We start from the raw sequence: 23,953 nt of genomic DNA, 5'->3' as shown, positions 1-23,953 counted from the left end.
AACTAAGGGGTGTTCCGAGGGGAATTTCAGAGAGAAATGCTTTTGCATGGATGCCCTTCTTTCTTATCATCACCCTCCAAGCGCATCTCCTTGCTTCTAATTATTTCAACGTGCCTACAGTCCCACCGCGTTAGTAGAGCAGCAGGAATGAAAGTCTTACTAAGACCACGTCCTTTGCTTTTCTCTTCAGGTTATGGTGCCTGGAAGCCAGAACAATCTCCTTCTGAAGAATCTGCTTTCCGATACTGAATACAAAGTCACAGTGACTCCCATTTACGATGATGGAGAAGGGGTCAGTGTCTCTGCCCCTGGAAAAACCTGTGAGTGAAGCTTTCCCCCTGTGGTCACTAGCTGACTAATTAGGTGAAAATGCTTGTCCTGTGTAATGCAACCCGCCTGGGTAGCCGCAGTGCAGTGGGGTGAAAAGAGCAAAAATGGTTTGGAGAGAGAAAATCCGTTTGAATTCTGTCTTCACACATTCAAGCTGCGTGACTTTGAGCAAGTTGTTTCACTGCTCAGGGCTTCCGTTTTCTTGTCTCTAAAACCTAAGACTTAAAAAACAACTACATCTTACTCCTCCAGCATCGAATTCATCCCAAGTCCTGCTGAGTCTCTAAGATACATTCTACGTGCCTGTCCACTTTCTCTTCGTCTAACTGCTCCACCCCAATCCAAGCCACACTCTCCCACTCGAATGAGTCTTCCTGCTTCCATTCTTGGATCCTTTATTCTCCTCACAGCAGCCTGAGAAGCTTTTTAAAATATAAATGATCTCATGTCACACCTCCATTCCAAGCCACCCAACAGCTTCCCATTGTACTCGGGATAAAATCTAATGTCCTGTCATACAGAGTGAAGTAAGTCAGAAAGAGAAAAACAAATACAGTATGCTAACACATATATATGGAATCTAAGGAAAAAAAAAAAGGTCATGAAGAACCTAGTGGCAAGACGGGAATAAAGACACAGACCTACTAGAGAATGGACTTGAGGATATGGGGAGGGGGAAGGGTAAGATGTGACAAAGTGAGAGCGTGGCATGGACATATATACACTACCAAATGTAAAATAGATAGCTAGTGGGAAGCAGCCGCATAGCACAGGGAGGTCAGCTCGGTGCTTTGTGATCACCTAGAGGGGTGGGATAGGGAGGGTGGGAGGGAGGGAGATGCAAGAGGGAAGAGATATGGGAACATATGTATATGTATAACTGATTCACTTTGTTATAAAGCAGAAACTAACACACCACTGTAAAGCAATTATACTCCAATAAAGGTGTTAAAAATATATATATAAATGATCTCATTTCACACTTCCATTTCAAGCCACCCAACAGCTTCCCATTGTATGCGGGATAAAATCTAATGTCCTTCCCACGGCCCTACAAGGGCGTCACCCTCCTAGGTGACCTGGACCCTGCTCTTTGATCCCCTCTGCTGACAGTTCCCTCAGCCATGCCTCCTTTCCTCCTCTACACTGGACTTTTTAAGCTTGTTTCTGCCTTAGAACCTATGCACCAGCCATTCCTTCCATAGGAAATATCCTTTCCCAGATGTTTGCTTTTCTGGCTTTTTCTTGTCATTTTGGTCTCAGCTCAATGTCACCTGCTCAGGCTTTTCTGACCACCCATGCAAAGTAGCTCCCACCCTTTCTGATATCATCCTGGGTTGTTTTTGTTTTTGTTTTGTTTTTTGGTTTTGGTCATGTCATGGCCCTATTTGCTCTCTGATATTTTCTTGTTTGCTCATGTATTTGTTCACTGTCTGTCTCCCATCCCTGGAGAGCAGCATCATAAGTGGCCAGGACCTCGCCTGTACTGTCATCTCTGCATACCAAGCTCCCACAGTGCTGTGTGGTACAGAGAAGGCAGCACAGAATGTGGGTTGTAGATGTCTTGACCATGATGATCAAGTGAGAAGCATGCATGAAAACACCTGGTCAGAGCACCACAGAGTCTAAGTTGTCTTCATTACTGTTGTGATTGTACTTGCATGAAGATGACGCCAGAACCTGGTGGCTTAAAACAGCAACCATCTTATTGTATTGCTTGATTTTGTGGGTCAGGAAATTAGGCAAGCCTTGCTGGAAAATCCTTCTGTTTCATGTAGTATTGACCACAGTTACCTGGTGGCTGGGTTGGTCTGGAGGGTCCAAACAACTTTACCCACATGCTCGGCATCTTGGTGGAGATGCCCAGAAGCTGGGCCCCTTCATGTCATTTTAGCATGTTTCCATGTGGTCAAAGATAAGGTGACCACATGCACGTGGGTTTATCTCTGGCCTTTCTATCCTGTTCCATTGATCTATATTTCTGTTTTTGTGGCAGTACCGTACTGTCTTGATTACTGTAGCTTTGTAGTATAGTCTGAAGTCAGGGAGCCTGATTCCTCCAGCTCTGTTTTTCTTTCTCAAGATTCCTTTGGCTATTCAAGGTCTTTTGTGTTTCCGTACAAATGCTACCAGAAAACTACTAGAGCTAATCAATGAATTTGGTAAAGTAGCAGGATACAAAATTAATGCACAGAAACCTCTTGCATTCGTATACACTACTGATGAAAAATCTGAAAGAGAAATTAAGGAAGCACTCCCATTTACCACTGCAACAAAAAGAATAAAATACCTAGGAATAAACCTACCTAAGGAGACAAAAGATCTGTATACAGAAAACTATAAGACACTGATGAAAGAAATTAAAGATGATACAAACAGATAGATATACCATGTTCTTGGATTGGAAGAATCAACATTTTGAAAATGACTATACTACCCAAAGCCATCTACCATGTGCTTTTAAATCTAAATTAAAAAAAAAAAAGCAGGCAAGAGTGGTTTAAAAGTAGCATAGTAAATTCTGCTCTTCAGAGTTGGTTTTGGATTGTGTTATTTAACACTCTAAAGTTCCATAAAATTACCTTAAATCCACCACTGCTGGGGGGAGGGGAGGAAGGCAGTGGGAAGGTAAAGGGGCTCCATCATGGCTGATGACCTGGACTCGAAGATCTACTTTTAACTTTCACGTGTTGAAAATTAGCATAATTTGTATATGTGGGTTCTAACAAATACAACAAAGTAGTGAATATAACATAAAAGAAGCAGTCTCACAGGTATAGAGAACAAACTAGTGGTTACCAGTGGTGCAGGGGGGGAAATGTAGGGGTGAGGGGGTGGGAGGTACAAACTATTGGGTGTAAGATAGGCTTAAGGCTGTCTTGTAGAACACGGGGAATACAGCCACTATTTTGTAATAACTGTAAATGAAAAGTAACCTTTAAAAATTGTATAAAAATTTAAAAAGTTTAAAATAGCATAATTTGTAAGAGAGTTCCATGATACACTCACACAAATAAAAACTATTTAAAGACTATTACTATAGAAATATGACTTAAACTTCATTACGGAAATACTATCACATTTAACAGTATCTTTACAGTAAAATTATTTCAAAGTGTGTTCTTTGAAATAAGTTTGGATGGTCCACTTTTTTTAAGCAGTGGTCAACACAACTAAATTCTGTCAACAACAAAGTGGTAATGATAATGATAATATCCATCAATATTCACAATATTTTACAAAGTTCCTTCATATAAATGGCTTTAATGTTTTGATAAAAAATTGATGGATGATGATATAAAGTTTAAAAAAATATAGGTAATGTGAAGATGAAAGCAAACAAAATCATCAGAATCTTACCTTTGAGAATTACCATCATTACTATTATCTAATCATCCTTGATACGGCTGTACAAACATCCTTTGACAGTGAAACAGAGCGGTGTGTCGACAGAAATTTTTTAATAAACACTACTGAATTCAGTTTTACTTAAAAGGAACTGAAGAAGAAGGAACCCAAATTTCATTGAATGAACCGCTGATCTTCAGAAAAAAGTGTTTTACCACAAGAACAATTATTTTCTATTATTTAATATTTAACACAACCATGGATTCTCAAAGGCTTCTTACCATGTGTTTTAGTACATTTCCCTTGTAAGTATTTTTAACATTGTGGGAAGATATCTTAGATTTTGTTAACCACAGTGTAGGTTGTAAAGATGGAAACCACACTAAACCCTCTTTTTTCATTTTCCTTCCTGCCCAGTGCCACCCTCTGGTCCCCAGAACTTACAGGTTTCAGAAGAATGGTATAACAGATTGCGCATTACATGGGATCCCCCATCTTCCCCTGTAAAGGGCTATAGGATTGTCTACAAACCTGTCAGTGGTAAGTCATGCTTTTTAAAAAATATTGTCTTTCAAGATAGGTTATTTTTGTTTTTACTTTCTATCTTTGGTTTCATCTTTGGCTTTAAGAAATGGGAAGAGTCTCTTACCTTTTTTGAAAAAAAAAATGCTTTGAACTTATGACCTTACCTAAAAATAACTGATACGTTAACAAGCAGAATATATACTTAGTTTACACCTGACCTAGACACACCCCAGACAAGGAGCTGCCTAAGGAGACCTTGACTTCATAGCAGTAGGAAGCTTCTAAGGCTTGATGAGTATTTGGAATCTGTAATCTCTAATTCCTCTTCTACCTCTTCTTGAATTAGTTGGAAAAAGTCCATTTACCAACTTCTCAGTCTCCTTATTTTGGAAACTACATTAAGGTATAAAATTCATCAGAGCCCTAAGATTGTGGTAGTAAAAGGCTTTTTCATAAACCTCTCAGCCACCTTGATCACCTCTGTCCTTACTTCCCACATCATTATATCCTGAAGACAGGAGAATGACCCAGATGGGGGAGATTGTACCCTTGGTCCATCTGCCCGTGGAGAACATGTGCAACTTCACCTGTTACAGTATCATCTCCTGATACTGAGCACTTTCATGAAGTTTAAACAAGAGACTAAAAATAGATATTATAAGAGTCTTCTCAGTTTTCTGGACCTGGGCCTTCAGTACTCCAAATGTTCAGCAGGAAACGGTTCTCCTATTATTTTTCTTGATTTGGCAGGAAAATTTAAAAATTATCCTCTGGGTCATTAAAAAGCTCTTTCTGCCCTCAAAAGCTCTGTGAGTCTCAATCTGGCATCTGAGATGTAGCTCTTGCCTCTAAAACACTTTCCAGACTTTTCTATTGTGTCCCATTATCTAGGTCCATACAGTTAAAATACTCCACCTCCAATTTCTCCAGACAAACATATCTATGAACCATAAAAATGAAAGAGCAAGAATATACCATGGATGCACTAGCCTGCTCAAGACTGATGCCTTGGGATCCATCACCAACTTTTTTGTTTCTTTTCTTTAGGCCTGAGGCATGTGTTTATTTGCAAAACAGCCCTGCTGAATTTATTCTTTGGACCATTCTATAAATACTTAACCAGATTTTCTGAGGGAAAATAGATTTGTTTTAGGCCAGTGGTTCTTAACTGGTACAATTTTGCTGCCCAACAGAGATATTTTGGTTGTCTACATTCTGTCACAACTTGGGGGGTAGGGGGTTGCTATTGGCCTCTAGCAGGGACAGTTAAGCATCTTACAAGTCACTGTAGGCAACTTGCTCCCCCATTGCTCCAGAATAAAAAGTTATCTAGCCCAAAATGTCAACAGTGCTGAGGTTGAAAAAATCCAGTTCTAGGTCAAGTGCAAGAACTGTATGATGTCATTTGCACTGAGAGTTGGGGGTGTGGGAAAACCTCTACTGAGATACCACATACATACAGAAAAATATAAATATATTGTTGGAAGGAGGGGGCTCTGGAGTAAAGTGATGAGTATTTAGGAACTTATTAAGTCAAAGTGCTCAAAGAATGAGCACATAGGGGAAGAGGCAGGAGGTAAATACACTTGTATAGGACATAGCATGGAGTGTTTTTAATGATCAGAGATTCTGCTGGGTTGAAACAGAGATGAAAATGTAGAAGCCCAAAGAAGCCAGATAGTCAAGGGCCTTGGAGTAAAATTGTCATCTGTCTGGTCTTAAAAAGCATAAGAGGAGTGGATAAAGCCCATAATGGTAACATATATGCTGGTCCCCCAAGTGGCAAGGTATGGCATAGTGTCCATGATAAAATTTGCTGCTAAGGCCACTTGCATGCTGTCTGGGGACAAAGCTGGGTGTCTGAGGTGGGGTAACTGAAAATGACTTCTGTTTAGCACATGCCCCAAAGCCTACGACAACATAGGAGCTCCACTGTGAAGGCCTCACAGTAGGGTGGGTGGTGGATTGTGGGGTGGACCAGCTTCTTCAAGTACTAGGGGAAGAACTAGTTGCCTAAAAAGAGCCTTAGGCTGGGAGTCAGGTGTGTAAGTCTTGGAGCTAAATGGGGCCAAACCTCAGCTCTGCTGTTTGCCTTTTGGGCAACGTGAAACACAGTGGAATAAGTACTGTTACTTCAGGAGTGTGTCCATTTCTCCACATTCTGTTATAACTGAAATGCACTCTTTCTTGTTAGTTGCTGGCCCAACGCTGGAGACGTTCGTAGGGGCCAACATTAACACCATCCTTATCACAAACCTCCTCAGTGGAACGGACTACAACGTGAAAATATTTGCTTCCCAGGCCTCAGGTTTCAGCGACGCTCTAACAGGCGTGGTGAAAACACGTAAGACTGATGTCCTGTCACTTCAGCCCCTCCATGTGGTTTTGCTGCTTTGTTTTCCCTGTAACTCAACCCCTGCTTCAACTTGGCAGTTGGTTTTTCTTTTCCTCAGCCTTGCCCTTTCTGGATGGTGTTTCATGGAAAGAAAGGTGTGCTCCTTACTCAGGGCTATAGTTCAGAGTCCTAGTTGGCAGGCGGAACGTCAGAACCTGGCGTTCCAATATATTTGATGGTGGTGGATGGGATTTCCTTCTGGAAAGTCTTTGTTGGTATTTTTCAAATTAGATGAAATTTTCCAACCAACCTGTATAGCCTGATGTGGCCAAAACCCATCAAAGTTGAGCCAGGGAGAAATTTGCCTTTTCTCAAAGCCTTTGCCCCTCCTCTCTCTCTGTCTCTCTGTCTCTCTCTGTCTCTCTGTCTCTCTCTCACTCTCTCTCTCTCTCTCACACACACACACACACACACACACACACATACACCCCATCCATAAAAGATACTTGCACCACTCAAAAGAGTTCCTTCTCTATCTTTTAAGGGTTTACATGCTGTCTGCTCACCATCTGGGACTTCTCCTTGGCAGGCACCACTCGCAGACATCCATGGCATAATACAGTGTTTTCCAACTCCAGCACATATGTTCCATATTCCTGATGTTTGTTATGCTTCCACACCATCTGTTTAATATATCTTTAAATGGACTACAGTTTCTGGTTTTTTTTTTTTTTTTTACTAAAATGCTTTTAAAACCCACAAATTACTCTAAACAGAAAACCAGTATTTTCAATACACATTAAAGATAATACATAAATGACCAAAATAAAAATGGTTTGGCTGTGTGATCACTGAAATTATCCTGAGTGCTATCAACAGTACATGCCCCACACTCGAGAATGATCATCATGGTATAATCAGAAGTATAAACCTTAAATCTTCTACTTATTAGCTAAGGCCTTGAGCAAATTACTGAACTTCTCTGAGCCTAAATTTTCTCAACTCCAAGACGAAGATAATCATAACTGTTTACAGGCTGCTCGGCAGGATTAAAGAGGTAATGTATAAAAAGTGTCTACCATATGGCAAGCACTCAATGAATAGCCACTATTATTATTGTAATAATTGTGCTTTATGCATTTGGGCCATATCTCACTCTAACTGCTAATCAAAAAATTAATCCAATAAAAGGAATTTTGTAAGGATGAGGCATATATTAGACCAAACCCCAAGCCACCTATATCTGGCAACTATGTTTTATATAAGGCCTATCCTTTCATTAGAGAAAGCTCCCTGAATTCTCTTTTATGGAATATCTTTAGATTTTAAAGGCTAGATATGGAATCAATTTAATCTCAAAAGAAATAGTCTCCGTCTTCAACAGATCTAGGAAGGCTTTGGCCTGTGGTTCTGATCTCGTACTTGGCTGTTGAAATGATACTGTTTTAGGTACTACTGTAAACTGCAAGTAATTTCCCTGTGTTATGCCATTATAGCAACCCCTCAGTCCCTCCTTAGGAACAGCTTGGAGTCCCCTGTGCATTTCCCTACCCTTTCTTACCTCTCTCCTCTAGTTTATCTTCATTTTCCTCTCCAGATTACCCTTTCTGTTTGTGCCATGTTTTATGTCCATGATTTTCTATTGGTCTTTCTTCTCCTTACTCTTTCTTGTCTCTTTTTATCCTCCTTTCTCTGCTCCCCTCTTTCTTCTGTTTCATCCCTCTTCTCCCCTTTAATAAATGTGGTGATTATTCCAAATATATTTTAAAAGACTGAGGGTATTGAACTGTTTTATAGTCTACCCTTAAAGTAAAAATTAGATTGGCTTATTATTTGTTTTCTCTCTTTCTCCCAAGCAAGATAAAACCCCATGCAATGGCAAATAAATTAATTCAAGGTGTTTTTTAAATTTAGTGTGGTTATATAAATCGTTATTGATTTCCTTTTTTGTTGGGGGGAGAGGGTTGTTTAATTGGCCTTAGGGAAGAAGGTTTTCCCTTGCTGATCTAACAGAAAGGAATAATGTCAAGATGCAAACTGTGATTAGTCCAGATTATCTCTACTGTCTTGAAAAGTAATTATAAGCTATTTTTAAACTTTATGAAGTAGCTAAAAGAGAGGGGAAGTATGAGGAAATGATGTGGATGAAGTCAGGGGTCATTAGAGAAAGCAAACATTATTAATTTTCTGCTTTTTCTGCTTGGATCTAAGTGATAAACACTGAATGTTTAGTCCTCTATTGTATTGGAGAAACGATATTTTTACTGATTCCCCAAATAAACTCCCTGTGAATCATTTTTGAATATCACAGTGTTTGCTCTAAGAGTATAAGAATCTGTGTATTTCTTTTGATTATTTTTTATCTGTGTAAAATCTTTCCTTTTTAAATTTTCAAAAATATATCCATTCTCATTCAATCATGTTTTGAAGGCCAGTCCGTGTGAACTGCTCCTGTCTGAATAAGACTTCCACTTTGTCTGCTTTGCTCTTCCCTTTCATTTAAACCATGACTATCTTTCAGTGGTTGATAGGTGCATATTGTATTAAACTTTTTTATTATAAAAGTATTATATATTAATTGTGGAATATTTTAAAAGCACACATAAATAAAGAGGAAAGATTTAAAATCACCCATAAGTTTACTACCCTTGCTTCTGGTCTTTTCCAGAATATATATTTTCTTTTGTGTTTACAAATAGCAGACAGACCCTATCATACATCATGTTTTGCAACTGCTTTTTTAAGTCATAAAATAGTTAATCTTTTGTGCACTAATTTATTGTGACTTGACGAATTTCCCACCACTGGCTATGGAACTTTGAATTCGAATTTTACCATGTTAATTCAGACTTGGGGACATTTGTGGCATTGTCTGCAATGTGACATAGTTATGTTTCTATTTCACTATAGTGTTTTTGGGTGTGACCAATCTTCAGGCAGACCAGATCCAAACGACCAGCTTATGTGCTCGCTGGCAGGTGCAACGTCATGCCACTGCCTACAGGATAGTTATAGAATCCCGCCAGGGTAAGTGCAATCCATCACATATGTTTTTGTCAAGCACTCGTGTACTCTGTGCCAATCACTGTGGACAACACACAAGGAACATTAGACAAAAGCATTCTTCTTGAGGAGGCAATATTATGTTATGTTATGGATCATGCAGGGTTTGGAATCAGGACGGCTGGTTAAGCCAATTTTTTAACCTCTCCAAACCTCCATTTTCCCATCTGTAGTTAATGGGTAGAACCGTAGTGCTGATCTTGTGGCATTCTGCTAGGATTAAGCTGAGAGAATCCATGTAAAACATTTGCAGCAGTGCTTTGCACATATTAAGCACCCAGGAAATGTAAGCTGCTATTGGTGATAGGAGCTGAATAGGCAGGACTGATAACATATGTTAAAATTATATGGTGCTGTTATGTTGGTCTTTACTCCATGGGGATCTAGGTTTGACTTTAATGTTTTTCTCAGTGATTTTTTTTTTTTTTTTTTTTTTTTACTTTTGGGGATAATTGATGAGCAGCAAACTCTCATTCAGGAGGTGATATGATGTATCTATGCTATCATGGACAGGTTCTTCCGCATCACAGCTCTCAAGTACATCTACAATTTGGGACTTGGCTTCAAAGTTGAAACACTAAAAATGTCTGCTTATTTTCACTAAAAGTATCAAGAACAATGACGAAAGACTGATTCCCCAAAAATGAGTTTCTAAGGACCATTAATCCTCTTTTCACATTATCAGCATGAGTAATATTCAGAAGATGAGATCCAATAATGAAAATTACTATAATCAGATTTGTATTATCAGTAGAAGAGATGCGTCTTGTTATTTTGGGGGAGGACATAGACACTAGAGAATCCCAGATGATTTTTTTTAATCTTTCAAACTTGCTAATAAGACCGTTAAATTTTTTTCTTTCTGGGTAAATGATCATGGTTTCCCCATTTGAAAAAGCAGAAGGAGCTAATTTTTCGGGTCTGGATAGGACTGAGTTTAGTTCGCAGCCCACATCCCTGGCTGTAACTACATTCAACATGCAGAAATCCCACTTTTGATCCAATCCAGAAAGTGGAAAGCACAGTTTAGTAGAGTGCTGAGAGTGTTTGGAAATGTGCTGAAAATACGAGGATAGGAGATGAGGAACACGAGAAGAGATTCCTGCCAACACCAACCAAGGCATTGTCTCCGCAGGCGTGCTTAAGCCATTAATTCCTTGATTCCCTGCATGTGATCCCGTAAGGGTCCCTTTAGCCAGACACTGGCTAAGCTTATGGGAGTGGCTTTAATCTGGAATAAACATTGAATAAGGGAAAGTCAGGACAAATCATATGGGTTCTGTGGTGGTTTTATGTGATTTATGGGATACTTAAGCAGAATTAGACGAAAGATATGCAACTGTTTGAGAAACAACTATAAATCTTGAGGAGTCATGTTTCATTTATCTTTTTAAGACTAGCTAAGTCACACTTTAATATAGAAGGGTTGACATTTATCACATTTGGTGGTATTTGTTAAGCTTTAACAAAATAGTAGCTATAAAAATCACACTTCCAAACTACTCCAGAATATTTTTATCTTTTGTATCATTTAAGAAGTTGGCACTGAGACATAGGTTCCTGTAGATATTCACTGGCTTGCATTAAAAATTATAATTATATAGATTGACATAAAGATATCAAAACTGTCTATCATGGGATTAGTGAAATCCATCAGTTTTTTTGTTTTTTTTGTTTTTTTAATGCTTTTACTTTAGCATATTTGCAAAATGGCACTGAGATTCTTATCAGAGGATGTGACTGATGGGTCTGATAACATTGATCTGGTAATTTAAAATCTCAGTACGCTCTTTCTGAAGCCAAGATTTTTACTAGCAAAAAATGCAAGTCCCTGTTTCCTTCTTCCAGTTGAGTTAGTTTGTACTCTCCCAGGATTGTTTTCAGGCTGCCGAAAACCTCTTTGACTGAGCCTCAACCGTCTCAGTTCAACAGGAATGAACAAAAGTGTTGCTCCATTTATTTTTCATCAGCACTTATAGCTGAGAGATTTCTAAGCCCAATTAGCCTACATCTTATTCACTCAGGTGTCCAACTGAATATTATTAACCAACTAGACAGCAACAGATTCTAATTGATGTTTGGGGTGGGGAGTTAATGTGGGGAGAGCAGTAGGGAATATGTTTAGATATTTTAACTTTCACAATTTAGGTCAGGCAATAGTCTTTCCACATTGGAGTGGGGAAGAATTAGGTTGAGTTTCTTTATCTCACAGAGAAATGTGATCATTATCCTATTCACTGCCTTCGAAGGACTTGTGATCAGATGCCCCTTCTTCCATGGGCACACGAGTTCCAGGGCTCCCGCTGTTTTAACTCTGTAATATCTCCCACTGGCTACATATGCTGCCTCTGCAGAAATTTTAGCCCTTCCCCCTCAATCAGAGGAGAAACTAGAGAGAAATGGGACCCAATTCCTCCATGTGATGGAGAAAAGCCTCATCCCAGTCTGGCTTATTTATGAACGTCTCTGCCAAACTCCTACTGTTTGACAGGTAGTTTTCTCAGTGTGTGTGTGTGTGTGTGTGTGTGTGTGTATTTCCCATGGTCTGGTCGGTGCACTTTTATCCTGAGATGAAGTCAGTGGGTTTGCATCTGCTCTGACCACAGCTGCTGGTCAATTTTCTTCTCTGGGCTTCAGTTTCTCCTAAATGACTTCTTTTGAGGCTTTCACCTGAGGTAATACCTATACATTTCCAAGGTTTTGTGAATAAAGCAGCAAGGCTGTATCATTCAGGTTTGCTTGTTTTGTTTGGGAATGGTAGAAACACGAATAAAAGGGACTTAAGCGAAAGGGTCAATTTCTTGGCTAACATACTGAGAAGTTCAACAGTATCTGGCTTTAGGCATGTCTAAATCTAGGTGTTCAAACAATTTCATCGTGATGAAGCCTTGCTCCATCCCTCTGTTCTGCTCTCCTCTGCCTTCATTCTCAGCCAGACTGTGAGTTGGCCCCAGTCTAATCCAAATTGCATACTCCTAGCTTCCAGCTTAATAGCTTTAGTGAAAAGAGAGCTCCTCTTTCTCAATTATTCCTACAAAAGTCCAGGAACTGAGTTGTATTGGCCTGGTTTGGGGTCACATGCTCCTAAATCTGTCACTGAGTTCAAGGGCATGAAATAAAAGACGGGTGAAACCTGGTTACTTTCCAGCCCTGTGTCTGGAGGGGGAGGTGGGCGTTCTTATTCAGTCCTTTCCAAATCAAAAAGACTAAGAGTGAGGAGGAATGGATTCAAAGAAAGAAAGATTAGATGCAAGACAGGCAAAAACAACAGCTGTCCTCTACCCGTGTAAATATTTTGACATTTTTTAATTGCCAATAAGGAAAAAAAGAAAGATTACCAGAAGAATCAAGTCCTCTCAAGAGAGACTGAATTCACATCTGCTTTTGAGTCAGTCATCCACTTTCCAAATTAAATTGTAGGCTTTTGGTTAATCGTAGGACAGACCAAAGTCAGAGACTTTGGGGTGGTTTTGAGTAACTCAGAACCCCATGAGAACCTCCATTAGTTCTGCAGATGCTCAAGAGTTCTGTCTCTCTGTCCAGCTGTTTCTGAGTTGACGTGACACCCGAGGTTGGATGTAGTGTTTCCCTTCAAGTTCATGTATTTATACACCACATGGACCACTATACTGTATTCCCTCCCGAATCGCATTAACTTGGTGACTTTCTTTTTAGCCTAATTTTTTAAAGTTTCAAAGGATGCTCAACTTGTCTTCTATCTTTAGACACCAAAATGTCAATTTTGCTGTGTCATCCATTAACAAGAATAGAGAATTGCAGCATAGTGGAGAGCCTACCTTATCAGGGACCAGATCCCCCCCAAAATGATCATATGAAACAAAAACCTATTCTTAAGATTAAACTTTTTTTTGAAGCAGTGATATTATGCTTGGGGGTCAGGGTATTTGAAAGACCTGGAGAGTGGAAGCATATATCATCAAATTCCAGCTGACTATCCTGGATCCTGGATATTCTTTGCTTGTGGATCTCAGTAACCACTCATAGGACATTCTGGGGAATCAAGTTGGTATCACAGTGATCACTATGACAGTAACTCAGAGAGTGTATTTAGCCTTGCTTCATAAGAATGAATGCACAATGACAGATTTTTTCCCCCGTTCCAAAAAAATAAATTTAGCTCCTGGCTCTTGGCACAGGGGGTTGAGGAAATTAATCATCATTTGATCGCGTTAAATGTTGTTCTTTAAGGCAAAGCCATTAGACCTGAATCACACATGCCAAAAGCAACATGGATACATCCCCATTCATGTAACCCTTCTTCATTAGCACTGGGATCAAACTGATACTGTTTCCCATTAACTTTACTGTATCTGTTCCAGTTTTCCAATGATTTGTAGATTTTTTGTTTTTGTTTTTGTAGTAGTAGTGAAGCCTATTTATATTCTGTTGTCAAGGGTCTGTGACATGGGTATTCATGAGAAATAGAGGAAATGACAGAAAAGTGCATCTCTAGAATTGATTCCTGGAGAGTCCTGGAAGCTTTTGTGGAGATAGATAAAGATGATCCACGCATGGATTTGGGAAATGTTTGTATTACATGTGGCTCACGGAAGCTTGCAGGAGGCTCCAAAGAGGGGTTAAGGGTCAGAAAGAAGCAGCTATTATGGGGTTCTGAGCCTGGGAACCCCCGACTGAACTTGGACATCAGCAAAGCAGAGGGCAGGGTTTACTAATATTTTCTTACTATTAAACTCCTTTCACAGCAATACATAATCTCACAAACACCTTAACAATTTTTTTATTTCATTATTTTGTATAATATATGATAAAGAAAATATTGAGGTAGACCTTAAGTCATTCCACACAAATATATTATTAGAGATTATGTTATGTTCACTTTTGAAGCTCTTTAATATTCACAATTATAAAAATAAATTTCAAATTGCTTTCAACAAATGGCCTTAATTTAATTATATTTTAAAAAATCAGGATTTGTCCATAGACAAAAATTTAAATGACATATATCATGTTTGTTCTGACATGTATGTTATAATAAATATATTTTTGTTTATATATGTATTTAAGATATGGATTGACATTTAATAGGTATTATACTTTCAAAATAGACCAAAATCACTTTTTAACATTTTCATGTTTTATGCTTAAAAAAGCAATTTTTTTTTTGCTCTATCTGTTTAAAAATGTATTTATTTTTTATTGAAGTATAGTTGATTTACACTGTTGTGTTAGTTTCAGGTGTACAGCAAAGTGATTCATTTATATATATGTGTGTATACATATATACACATGTATACACACATATATACATATGTATGTATGTTCTTTTTCAGATTCTTTTCCCATATAGGTTATTACACAATATTGAATATAGTTCCCTGCAACTGGTATTTTTTAATATTTTCTATATTTTGTTCATATTTAATAAACTATAAATAACATTTTGCAGGAGTTCTCAGAAATATGTATAATATTTAATCAATGTAGTTTTTAAACACTGGTTTTTAAATTCCTAGAAATAAAACTATATAAGGCTTTGACTAGGATGCAATTTGTGGATCAGATGAAAATCAATCTAGAGGGAAATTTGCATGGTAGTTTTTTTTATGGTAGCAGGGATTCTTCTTCTTAACCAATTATCCATGTAGTTAAAAAATAAATAAATAAACACTCTATGCCTATGAAAAAAACGCATTTTAAATTCTTCAGTAATGGAAGCCACCAAGGTAGGCAGCTGTGTTCAGTGGAGCTATAAAGCACTGAGCCACGAGGACTCATCTGATATCCATACTATCATGCTTACTAATTTCATATGCACTCAGCAGCTCTCCAACTCTTTCATTTTGAAAAAAATTGTATATTTAACTATTTTATGGTATATTAATGGAAATTAAAGCAACGTCCTCTGAGACTGGGCTTCAAGTTCTGAATTTACATTTCACTTCTGCTACTTAGTGTATGGACTTGGGTAAGCTACTAACTTTCCTAGCCTTCAGTTTCTTGTCTTTAAATTTGGGATAATTATAAATATTATAAGGATCCAATGAATTAATACACATAAAATCCTACAAATAGTGCCTGGTACATGGTACGTACTCACTAAATGTTGGCCATTACTACCTTTGCTCTTATTTTTATCATTAAATACCAAGCACTGAACCAGGTACCATAGTAAGCTCTCAGGAAGTGACTAATATAATTAATCCAACTTCTCCCAGTCTCCAAACCTGAGGGCAAGCACTAATTCTTCTAGGAAGGCAAAGCAATTTTGCTGTGGATATGGGAATGAAGAAATTAGCCAACAATTAATCAGGCCTCCTAAATTCTTTGTCATGCCTCTGCCATGGTGAAGCCAGGACAGAGAAGGTGGCAGTGGAAATGGCTGTGTGTGGCATGTCTCCTTGGTAGAACAAAAAGAATACTGGAACCAGGAGTTGGGAGACCAAGATGTATGGGATGATTTATGGTCGTAAGCCTCTTAAGCACCATGTCCTATTTCCTCAATTATGATTTTAAAAGAATAAAAAAGGATCTTTAAAGTGAATCCAAGGAATTTGGAGAGCCTCCTCCTAGCTTCCTAGGAGTCTCCTTTGCTATCGAAAGAAATCCTGAGTGTCAGTGAAAAATCAAGACTGAGAGGTATGAATTGGACAGTCTGGGGACACCCTGGCTGTCCCAGTGCTGTTCCAAGCTCTTGCCTGCATTTGTGGCAACTATGCAAACCGCCTGGACCCATAGATGAAACTTCTGAGATCCTGGAAGCCCACTTCTTAGCCCACAGGCATGAGACCTGCTTAGCACCCTACAATTTCTAACTCCATACTTATATCTTTAGGCCATTGGCAAGAAGGGCATCCTATTGTATGGTAATAAGTTGTATGGGGCCAAAAGGATGTATCTTTTTATGTCAATTTTTAATTGTTTGACTGTGTTCTGGAGAATCATATTGAATAAAAGAGAATTCTAATTTTTAGAATTATATAAATATATATATATAAATATACTCACCTTGACACCTGTTCAAAAGGTCAATTAAGATGTGTACATATAATTACAAACATTAACAGTTCTCCATTTGTTAAAGGAGTGACCTCAGCAGCCTTTTACTAGTCAGTCTCATTTCTGAACATAAAAAATGTGATTTTCAATTATATTAAAAAAACAGTGGATATGTTAACTCTTTAAAAAAAGATACACCCCCTCAAACAAGTTTAATTCATTCTGGAGTTATCTGAATAGGCCATGCATATTAAGCATTTTAGAAGCAAATCATCTACTGATGGCTGTTTTTAAAAAGTTTTTTAAAAGTTCATGTATGTATGTTTTGTTCATGTATGTTTTATTTTGTTTTTATTATAGATACACAAAAGCAAGAATCCACTCTAGGTGGAGGGACAAACAGACATTGCTTCTATGGACTTCAGCCTGATTCAGAATATAAAATCAGTGTTTACACAAAGCTCCACGAGATTGAGGGACCCAGTGTGAGCATAACGGAAAAAACACGTAAGTCAAGCGTGTTCTCTCCTGATCCCTGTCTTCATGAACAAACAATATTTTAGGCATCCTGTTTTGGTTCAAAAATCTTATTCCATTTTGAAAAATATTAGCCATTGCTCTGTGGGAATATCTGTAATACAAATTTTGTGTGTCTTATTCAGTCCCAGAATTCCCTGCTGTGGCCCACTAATGTCATCTGTATGGTTTTTTTCCATCCTCCATATGTTGTCACAGGGACTATAAGGCCATAGGATGGCAAAGTGCTTGAAACAATGACCTATATTGTGATCTATTTCCATTAGGAACATCTGTGGAATGTGGAGTGTGAAATGAAGTGTAAGGACTGGGTCCCGACATTAAAACAATGGCACATTACTACAGCCATGAGGGTGGGAATGGAGGCAAGACGTTCCAACTGGCTGACCCTAGACTTGCCTACTTAAGAGGCTCTCGCTCCTTTTCCATGCTGGCTGGAAATCTGAGGCACTGAAGGGAAAGGCAAAGTATAAAATGAAAACAAAGCACTTTTTACATGTTCTAAACAGCAAGGAGGGTATCAACTTCTTGGTATGTCAACTTCTTGGTATCCTTTTAATCAAGGATTCCTGACCTAGAGGCCACAAACATTAAAATGGTTTGAATGGTAGTGAATTCCAGGGGACATTTGTGTGTCCCCAACTCAATATCTTGAACTTAAACTTTAAATCCCCAAAGATTGGTATTGGAATAGGTGGTGGGCAATGGGCTTTCTTGGTAGCCCCTCTATCATGCATTTGATGTTTAGAAAGTTCTACTACCCATGTATATAGGTCTTTCAGTTGCTCTGAACATGCAGAAAGAAATCATGATCAATATATAATCTTCAAACAGAGAAGGTGAAAGTATAGTTAATGGAATCATCTACTTTCCAACACAGAGACTTTATTTCATAACACTGAAATATTCAACATTTTACATGACACATGTATTTTTAAGGTATAATTTACATTCCATAAAATTCACCCATTTTAAGCGTACAATTCAATGATCTTTGGTACATTTAAAAGGTTGTGCAGCCATCGCTACAATCCAATGTTAGGACATCCCCATCAATCCAGAGAGCTTTCAAGCTCATCCCCAGTGAGTCTTCTTTCCTACTGTCTGCTCCAGGCAGTCTACTTTCTTTTCTTGTACATTTCTAGACATTTCATAGAAATGGAAATATGTAATATGTAGTCTTTTGCATCTGACATCTTTCACTTAGCCTATGTTTTTGAGGTTTATCCACATTGGAGAATGTATCAGTTGTTTGTTGCTTCTGATTGTTCATTAGAATTTGTTTTATGGATAGAGGATTATATAATTTCAAAATTATTAGAGGCCTGGTAGTGCATGAGATTTAGAGTCAAATAGGCTTGGTTGGGGTCCTTTTTTAGCATTGTGGCCTTGGGCAATTTAACATCTCTGAGCTGCTTTTGGCTTACCAATAAAATTAAATACCTACTCTCTTACCTCCTTTGGTGGTGGTAAAGATCCAATGCAAAGAGCCTGCTGAGGAACTTTTCAACCTGTATCTTATTGAACAAGTACTTTTATTATCACCCTTGCTGTCTTCCTGGAAGTCACAAACTGATGGCCATGGGGTTAGATCTCACTGTCAGCTATGTTTTTCTCTGGGCTATTTTTTTTTTTTTAAGTTTTAAAGTATTCTTGAAAATTCAAAAGAGCTGACAACACAAGGCACACAAATCCTTATGGTGCTAAATCTACAGAAACTCAGTAACTGCTGTCTCTTTTAGACAGTGTATGCGCCCTTAAGTTTGTTATTCCTTAATGTTTAGGCTATGTTCTTTGCTCCCATTCATTACTTGACTGACCTCTAAAAATATTTGAGTTTGGGGACTCTGGTCTCCTTCAAATGCCCCTAACCTTAACCTCACAACTGTTAATTACCAGTCCAGGGTTATTTTGGAAAGCTCTGTTTGGTATAAATGTTTTCCTTCTGTTGGGGACATCTGTCATCTTATAGCTTCTACCCACTGGCTCTAGTTCAGCCTTCTGAAGCAAATGCACATTGAGACTGTTTCCTCTTCTATGTGACAGCTTCTCACACACTTGAACACAGGGACCATCTGTGTGCCACATAGAGAATATAAACACAGGTTCCCAGTTCATTGTGGTTCTTCTTACCCAAGAGACTCTTAGGCCAGATGTTCTGACCAAACATATTGATCTGGCTTCCAGAGCCACTCGTTGATTTTGTTCTTGATTTATTGACTAAAGTTAGGATATGCCTCAGTTTTTCACATTAAAGAAAATGCACCATTATAAAGATGACCCACTGCTTCCACAAATTTTAAGATAAATACATCTGGCTCTAGAAGGATTTGATGGTGCTTTCAAAAAAGTTTTGCAGTCCTAGTTTTAATATTAAAATGTCTCAAATGTTTTTAATTTTGAAACTTTTTAGTTTCCAAAAAATTGCCTTTAAAAGATAAAAGTGATATTCTATATCTGTAATAATGCAACAGAAGGTATATATTGTGTTGTCACCTTCCCTCTTTCCTCATTCTTTCCTCCCAGAAATAAATACCCATTTGTACCATCTTGGTCTCCTTCAAGAAATTCTACCTGTTACCTGTTTTGTGTGTGTGTGTGTGTGTGTCTGTGTGTGTATAACCATATAGACATGTATAGATAAATCAATATTATATTTATCAGTTAAATAGAATTTTTTCATTTTTCACAGATGGGATCATACCATGGTTTTCTGCTTCATTTCACACAAGGATTAATCTCAAACACTTTTCCATTTTTCCATATCAGTAATATACCTCATTCCTTTAAATGTTGAATCACTTTATTCAAATAATATTATTTTATTGGCTCCTAGAATTGGAAGAGACCTTAAAATTTGTCTCTTACAACCTTCCTGGCAGTGAAGGAATTCCTTTTACAACATTCCCAGCAAACAGTCTGCTTGAGCTCAAATCCTTCCAGCTAGTTGGCGCTTACTGTCTGCAGAGGCTGAACATTCCTCTGTGTGAATGGCTATAATTCGTTGAGGGTTTTCCCTCATATTAAACTGGAATAATAAAAATAATTTTCTCAATTTTTCTTAAATCTTTAGTGTCAAATAAGAATAAAAAAAAAGAGTATGTAAAAAAATAATATTAGGATGTTTACCTAATGATGCCATAACTTCCTGGTGCTTTACCATGTGAATTGGTAAGAAAGTCACTGCTCTAATGTGACTATACCTGTGACCTTTAACCAAACCACACCTCCACGTATTACGCAGATTTCTCATCCCTCATCATCCAGGTTAAATTGATCAGGACACACCATAGCCTCCCAAGGTCCTGCCATTTTGTTCTCAGAACTGAAAGTTTCCCAGACACAGTCTGAATGTAATAGAGAGTAAATCAGATTCCCTTGGCGACCACATCCTGGGGATGCAGGGTAAAAAGGGAGAAAGTGCTATTGAACATGGATTGATGGTCAATCCTTAGGCAGAATGGAAATAAAGTTTATTATATGTGTGAAAGCAACCAGAGACTAATCTGAAATAGGTTGGCAGGGTTCCGGCCTTAAATCAGCATTAAAACCACTTTGTAGTTGACAGTTTGATTGCATTGACTCCCACTGGGTAAACTGAATTGTGGCAAAATGACATTTCAAGCCTTCTGTCTGATGTTGAGAGGATGTTTGGAACCAGTTTTCACAGGCTTTGGCTGATTTGTAGTGGGTACTAAATTCACTAAATTCTCAAAGAAGACAGTTGTCAAAATCATTGACTCCCCTGAAGAATTATGACTCCATGACCTCCCTCTGTTCGCCACAGATGAGATGGTTAATTGATGTTCTTTCTCCCTCTCCTTTACAGAATCACTTCCTACTCGGCCACCTACTTTTCCTCCAACGATTCCACCAGCAAAAGAAGGTAAAAGAATTATACAATCAGGATGTGATTTTAGGTTTTGGATTTCTGTTGGTATTGTTTGCTTGTTCATTTAAAAACCAAGGTATTAATGGAAGATATTTTCTCCTTAATACAAATGCTTATCAAACCCTTATGGGGTACAACTTTGCAATGAGTAGTAAATAAGACATAGAGATCTAATATGCAGTGTAATGAATACAGGCAGCAATATTTTACTATAATTATGTGATGCGATAGAGATGCTAAATGTCACTACATCAACAATATTACAATATATAAATGTATCAAATTAATAGGTTGTACACTTTAACTTTATGCAGTGTATATGTCAAATATATTCAACAAAAATTCATCTAATAGTAGACTCTGTACACACAAAATAAATTTTCTGACAGAATTTCTTCATATTTATTTCATCAAAAATAGAGTAGTACATGTTTACCAAGGAAGAGTAGTTACATAATTTATGAGTGAGAATGTAGTTTATAATTCTGTAGACAAGGGTAACAGTGTTCCAGTTTACCTCCAAATGCCTCTCCCAGTTGTTTCTTTCTATCTTCATCACAAGAGTTTCTCATCACCTCTTACTTGAGCCATTAAGGTAACTTTCTAAAAACCTTTCAAACACGGTAGTGATCATTAATTTTTTTTATTCCATTAATGAACATTTATTAACCCTACTATTCATTCTCAAAGCTCTTATGCCAGGTACTTGGAATACAATAACAATCTATGATTACTGCTCTCTGCTTATTTTCAGTATTGCAAGAGACATAGGTGTTTGCCTAGGTAATTACCAGCCAAGGAAATGAGTTAAAAAGTGGAGATTATACTATGGTGGCCCAGAAATGAAAACAGTTAATGCTGCTGCAGGTTAATTACCTGTAAAGGAGGAGGAGGAATTTGATTTACATTTTGAAGAATGAGTTTTACAAGTAAATAATGGAGAGACAAGCACTCGAAGTCATGGAGTGATCTAAGCACGTAATGTGTTTGGGGAACCATAAGCACTTTAGTGTGACCCATAGAGAAAGGTGAAGATAGAGTGATGAAGTGGTTTGTGTGCCTGAATAAGGAGGCTGGGCTTTATCCTGTAAGACATGGTACGCCATGAGGAGTTTTATGAAGGGAGGGTGACCTGCAGAAATCTATGTTTAAGAAAGATAACCTTGGTGAAATGGGGAGGAGGGATTAGGGCAGGAGAGGATAAAGCTAGAACACATAGTTGGAAGGTTGTTTTGGAAGACTTCTTCCATTTACCATGCATTTTAAAGTACCTAGTACGTACCAGAGATACAAAGAAAAATAAGTTGTTCCCACCTTTCAGAGTGTTAGCAGACATATGGTCCATGCCAAAAGTTCCTTCATATTTGGTCCTGTCCAAAACAATTTGGCATGGACCAAATATGCTCATAACATTTTGGATAGGATCAAATTTCAAGAACCTGTTGGTGTAGACCAAATGTCTTATCAACGTTTCAGACAGGACCAAATGTCCTGCAAGGGACAGGAGCATAGTCAGAGGGATCTGATGCGGGAGAGTGTAAGGATCAAGGAAACAAAGAGGTAATGAGAAACTGTACAAAAATAAAGCTCGACATCCTTCCTAGCATACCAGACAAAGTCTTCAATGGTCAACCTATGTTGTGGTATCATGTCCCAGACTATATTAGTTAACAGCACAGTTGTATAACTCTGGGTTCCGCATACATGCCTTATGCTATCCTGCATCTTTTAATGCTATTTGTTCTACCTGGAATGCCAGACTCTTTCTTCTTCCATCTTCATATCTAGCTTTTTCTAGTCTAACTATTTATGATGATTTTCACTATTGGAACTGGAAACAGAATCCTAATTGATGAATTTCTCAGACATTCCTGATACAGATATTACAGGACTCTCTGAGGTCAGAATATTTTTATTTATAGCAGAACATGAGTATCATGCAGTCAACATTCATGAAAGCTCATGGGAGACATGTGATTTGGAAGGGTCTATGAGGGTGAGCATTGACAATGTAGGAACATTTTTCTTGTAGTTTTCATCATGATGGTTTTAGAGAGTGGGGCTTCTGCAACTTGAATGCATTATTTATCTTAGTTTCTATTTGTCCTGGCTGTATTTAATTTAAAAGCTTGTAAATTTTTATTATTCAGGTGATATTGAGTATTTATTAAAGAAACATTAAGAAACAGAAAAGAGAATGAGGTTGCTGGTGGGGGTTGAGGAAGGAGAAACCAAGGGAGAGAGTGTAAGCCAGAGAGGGGAGAGGGACAGAGCAGGGGAGAGAAAGAGAGAGAAAGAGAGAGAGAGGGAGAGACAGAGAGAAGTGCTGCAAGCTTCATCTTTGAGAGGAGGGGGAAAAGAAACCTCAGCGGCAGTTTTGTGTTACTGTGTCTGGCTTAAAGAAGAAAATTCTGGACATCCAGGCTGAAAAAATTCAAAGCTCAGTGGAGACTACTTCTATCAAGAGAATTCTATGATCTGAGAATGGGTTGGATCAGTACAGGTGGTTTGAGAAGACACTGATGAGGACCATGGAAACATAGGAGAGGACGAGCGGCTTCTCCGCTTCCTTTCAACAGAGCTCTAGGCACCACAGGGCCACATAAGGAGGGTGAGGTTCCTGGAGTGGACTATATTTTCATCACTGTTGAAGATTTTATGGAATTGGAGAAAAGTGGTGCTCTCCTACAGAGTGGGACTTATGAAGACAGACCTTCAAGATGGCGGAGGAATAAGATGTGGAGATCAACTTCCTCCCCACAAATACATCAGAAATACAGCTACATGTGGAACAACTCCTACAGAACACCTACTGAACGCTGGCAGAAGGCCTCAGACTTCCCAAAAGGGAACAGACGCCCTCAGGAGACCTACACGCAGAGGCGGGGCCAAATCCAAAGCTGAACCCCGGGAGCTGTGTGAACAAAGAAGAGAAAGGGAAATCT

At 38.3% G+C, this 23,953-nt stretch overlaps 1 protein-coding gene across 5 annotated transcripts in view; it reads left to right on the top strand.

Moving 5' to 3' along the window:
• Window positions 1-23,953, top strand: part of COL14A1 (collagen type XIV alpha 1 chain) — a 242,075-nt gene that overhangs the window by 109,763 nt on the left and 108,359 nt on the right. For all 5 annotated transcript variants that reach the window (XM_082364190.1, XM_082364193.1, XM_082364191.1 and 2 more), the window contains exons 20-25: window positions 191-320; window positions 4,096-4,218; window positions 6,398-6,547; window positions 9,449-9,565; window positions 16,940-17,086; window positions 20,946-21,002. In XM_082364190.1, the coding sequence (XP_082220316.1) occupies window positions 191-320; window positions 4,096-4,218; window positions 6,398-6,547; window positions 9,449-9,565; window positions 16,940-17,086; window positions 20,946-21,002 (724 nt within the window). The remainder of the gene's footprint in view (window positions 1-190; window positions 321-4,095; window positions 4,219-6,397; window positions 6,548-9,448; window positions 9,566-16,939; window positions 17,087-20,945; window positions 21,003-23,953) is intronic.

Source organism: Balaenoptera borealis (assembly GCF_965194805.1).
Source record: "Balaenoptera borealis genome assembly, chromosome: 17".
Lineage (NCBI taxonomy): Eukaryota > Metazoa > Chordata > Mammalia > Artiodactyla > Balaenopteridae > Balaenoptera > Balaenoptera borealis.
The sequence above is the reverse complement of the archived record's forward strand: the minus strand, read 5'-3'. Positions and strand labels throughout refer to the sequence as shown.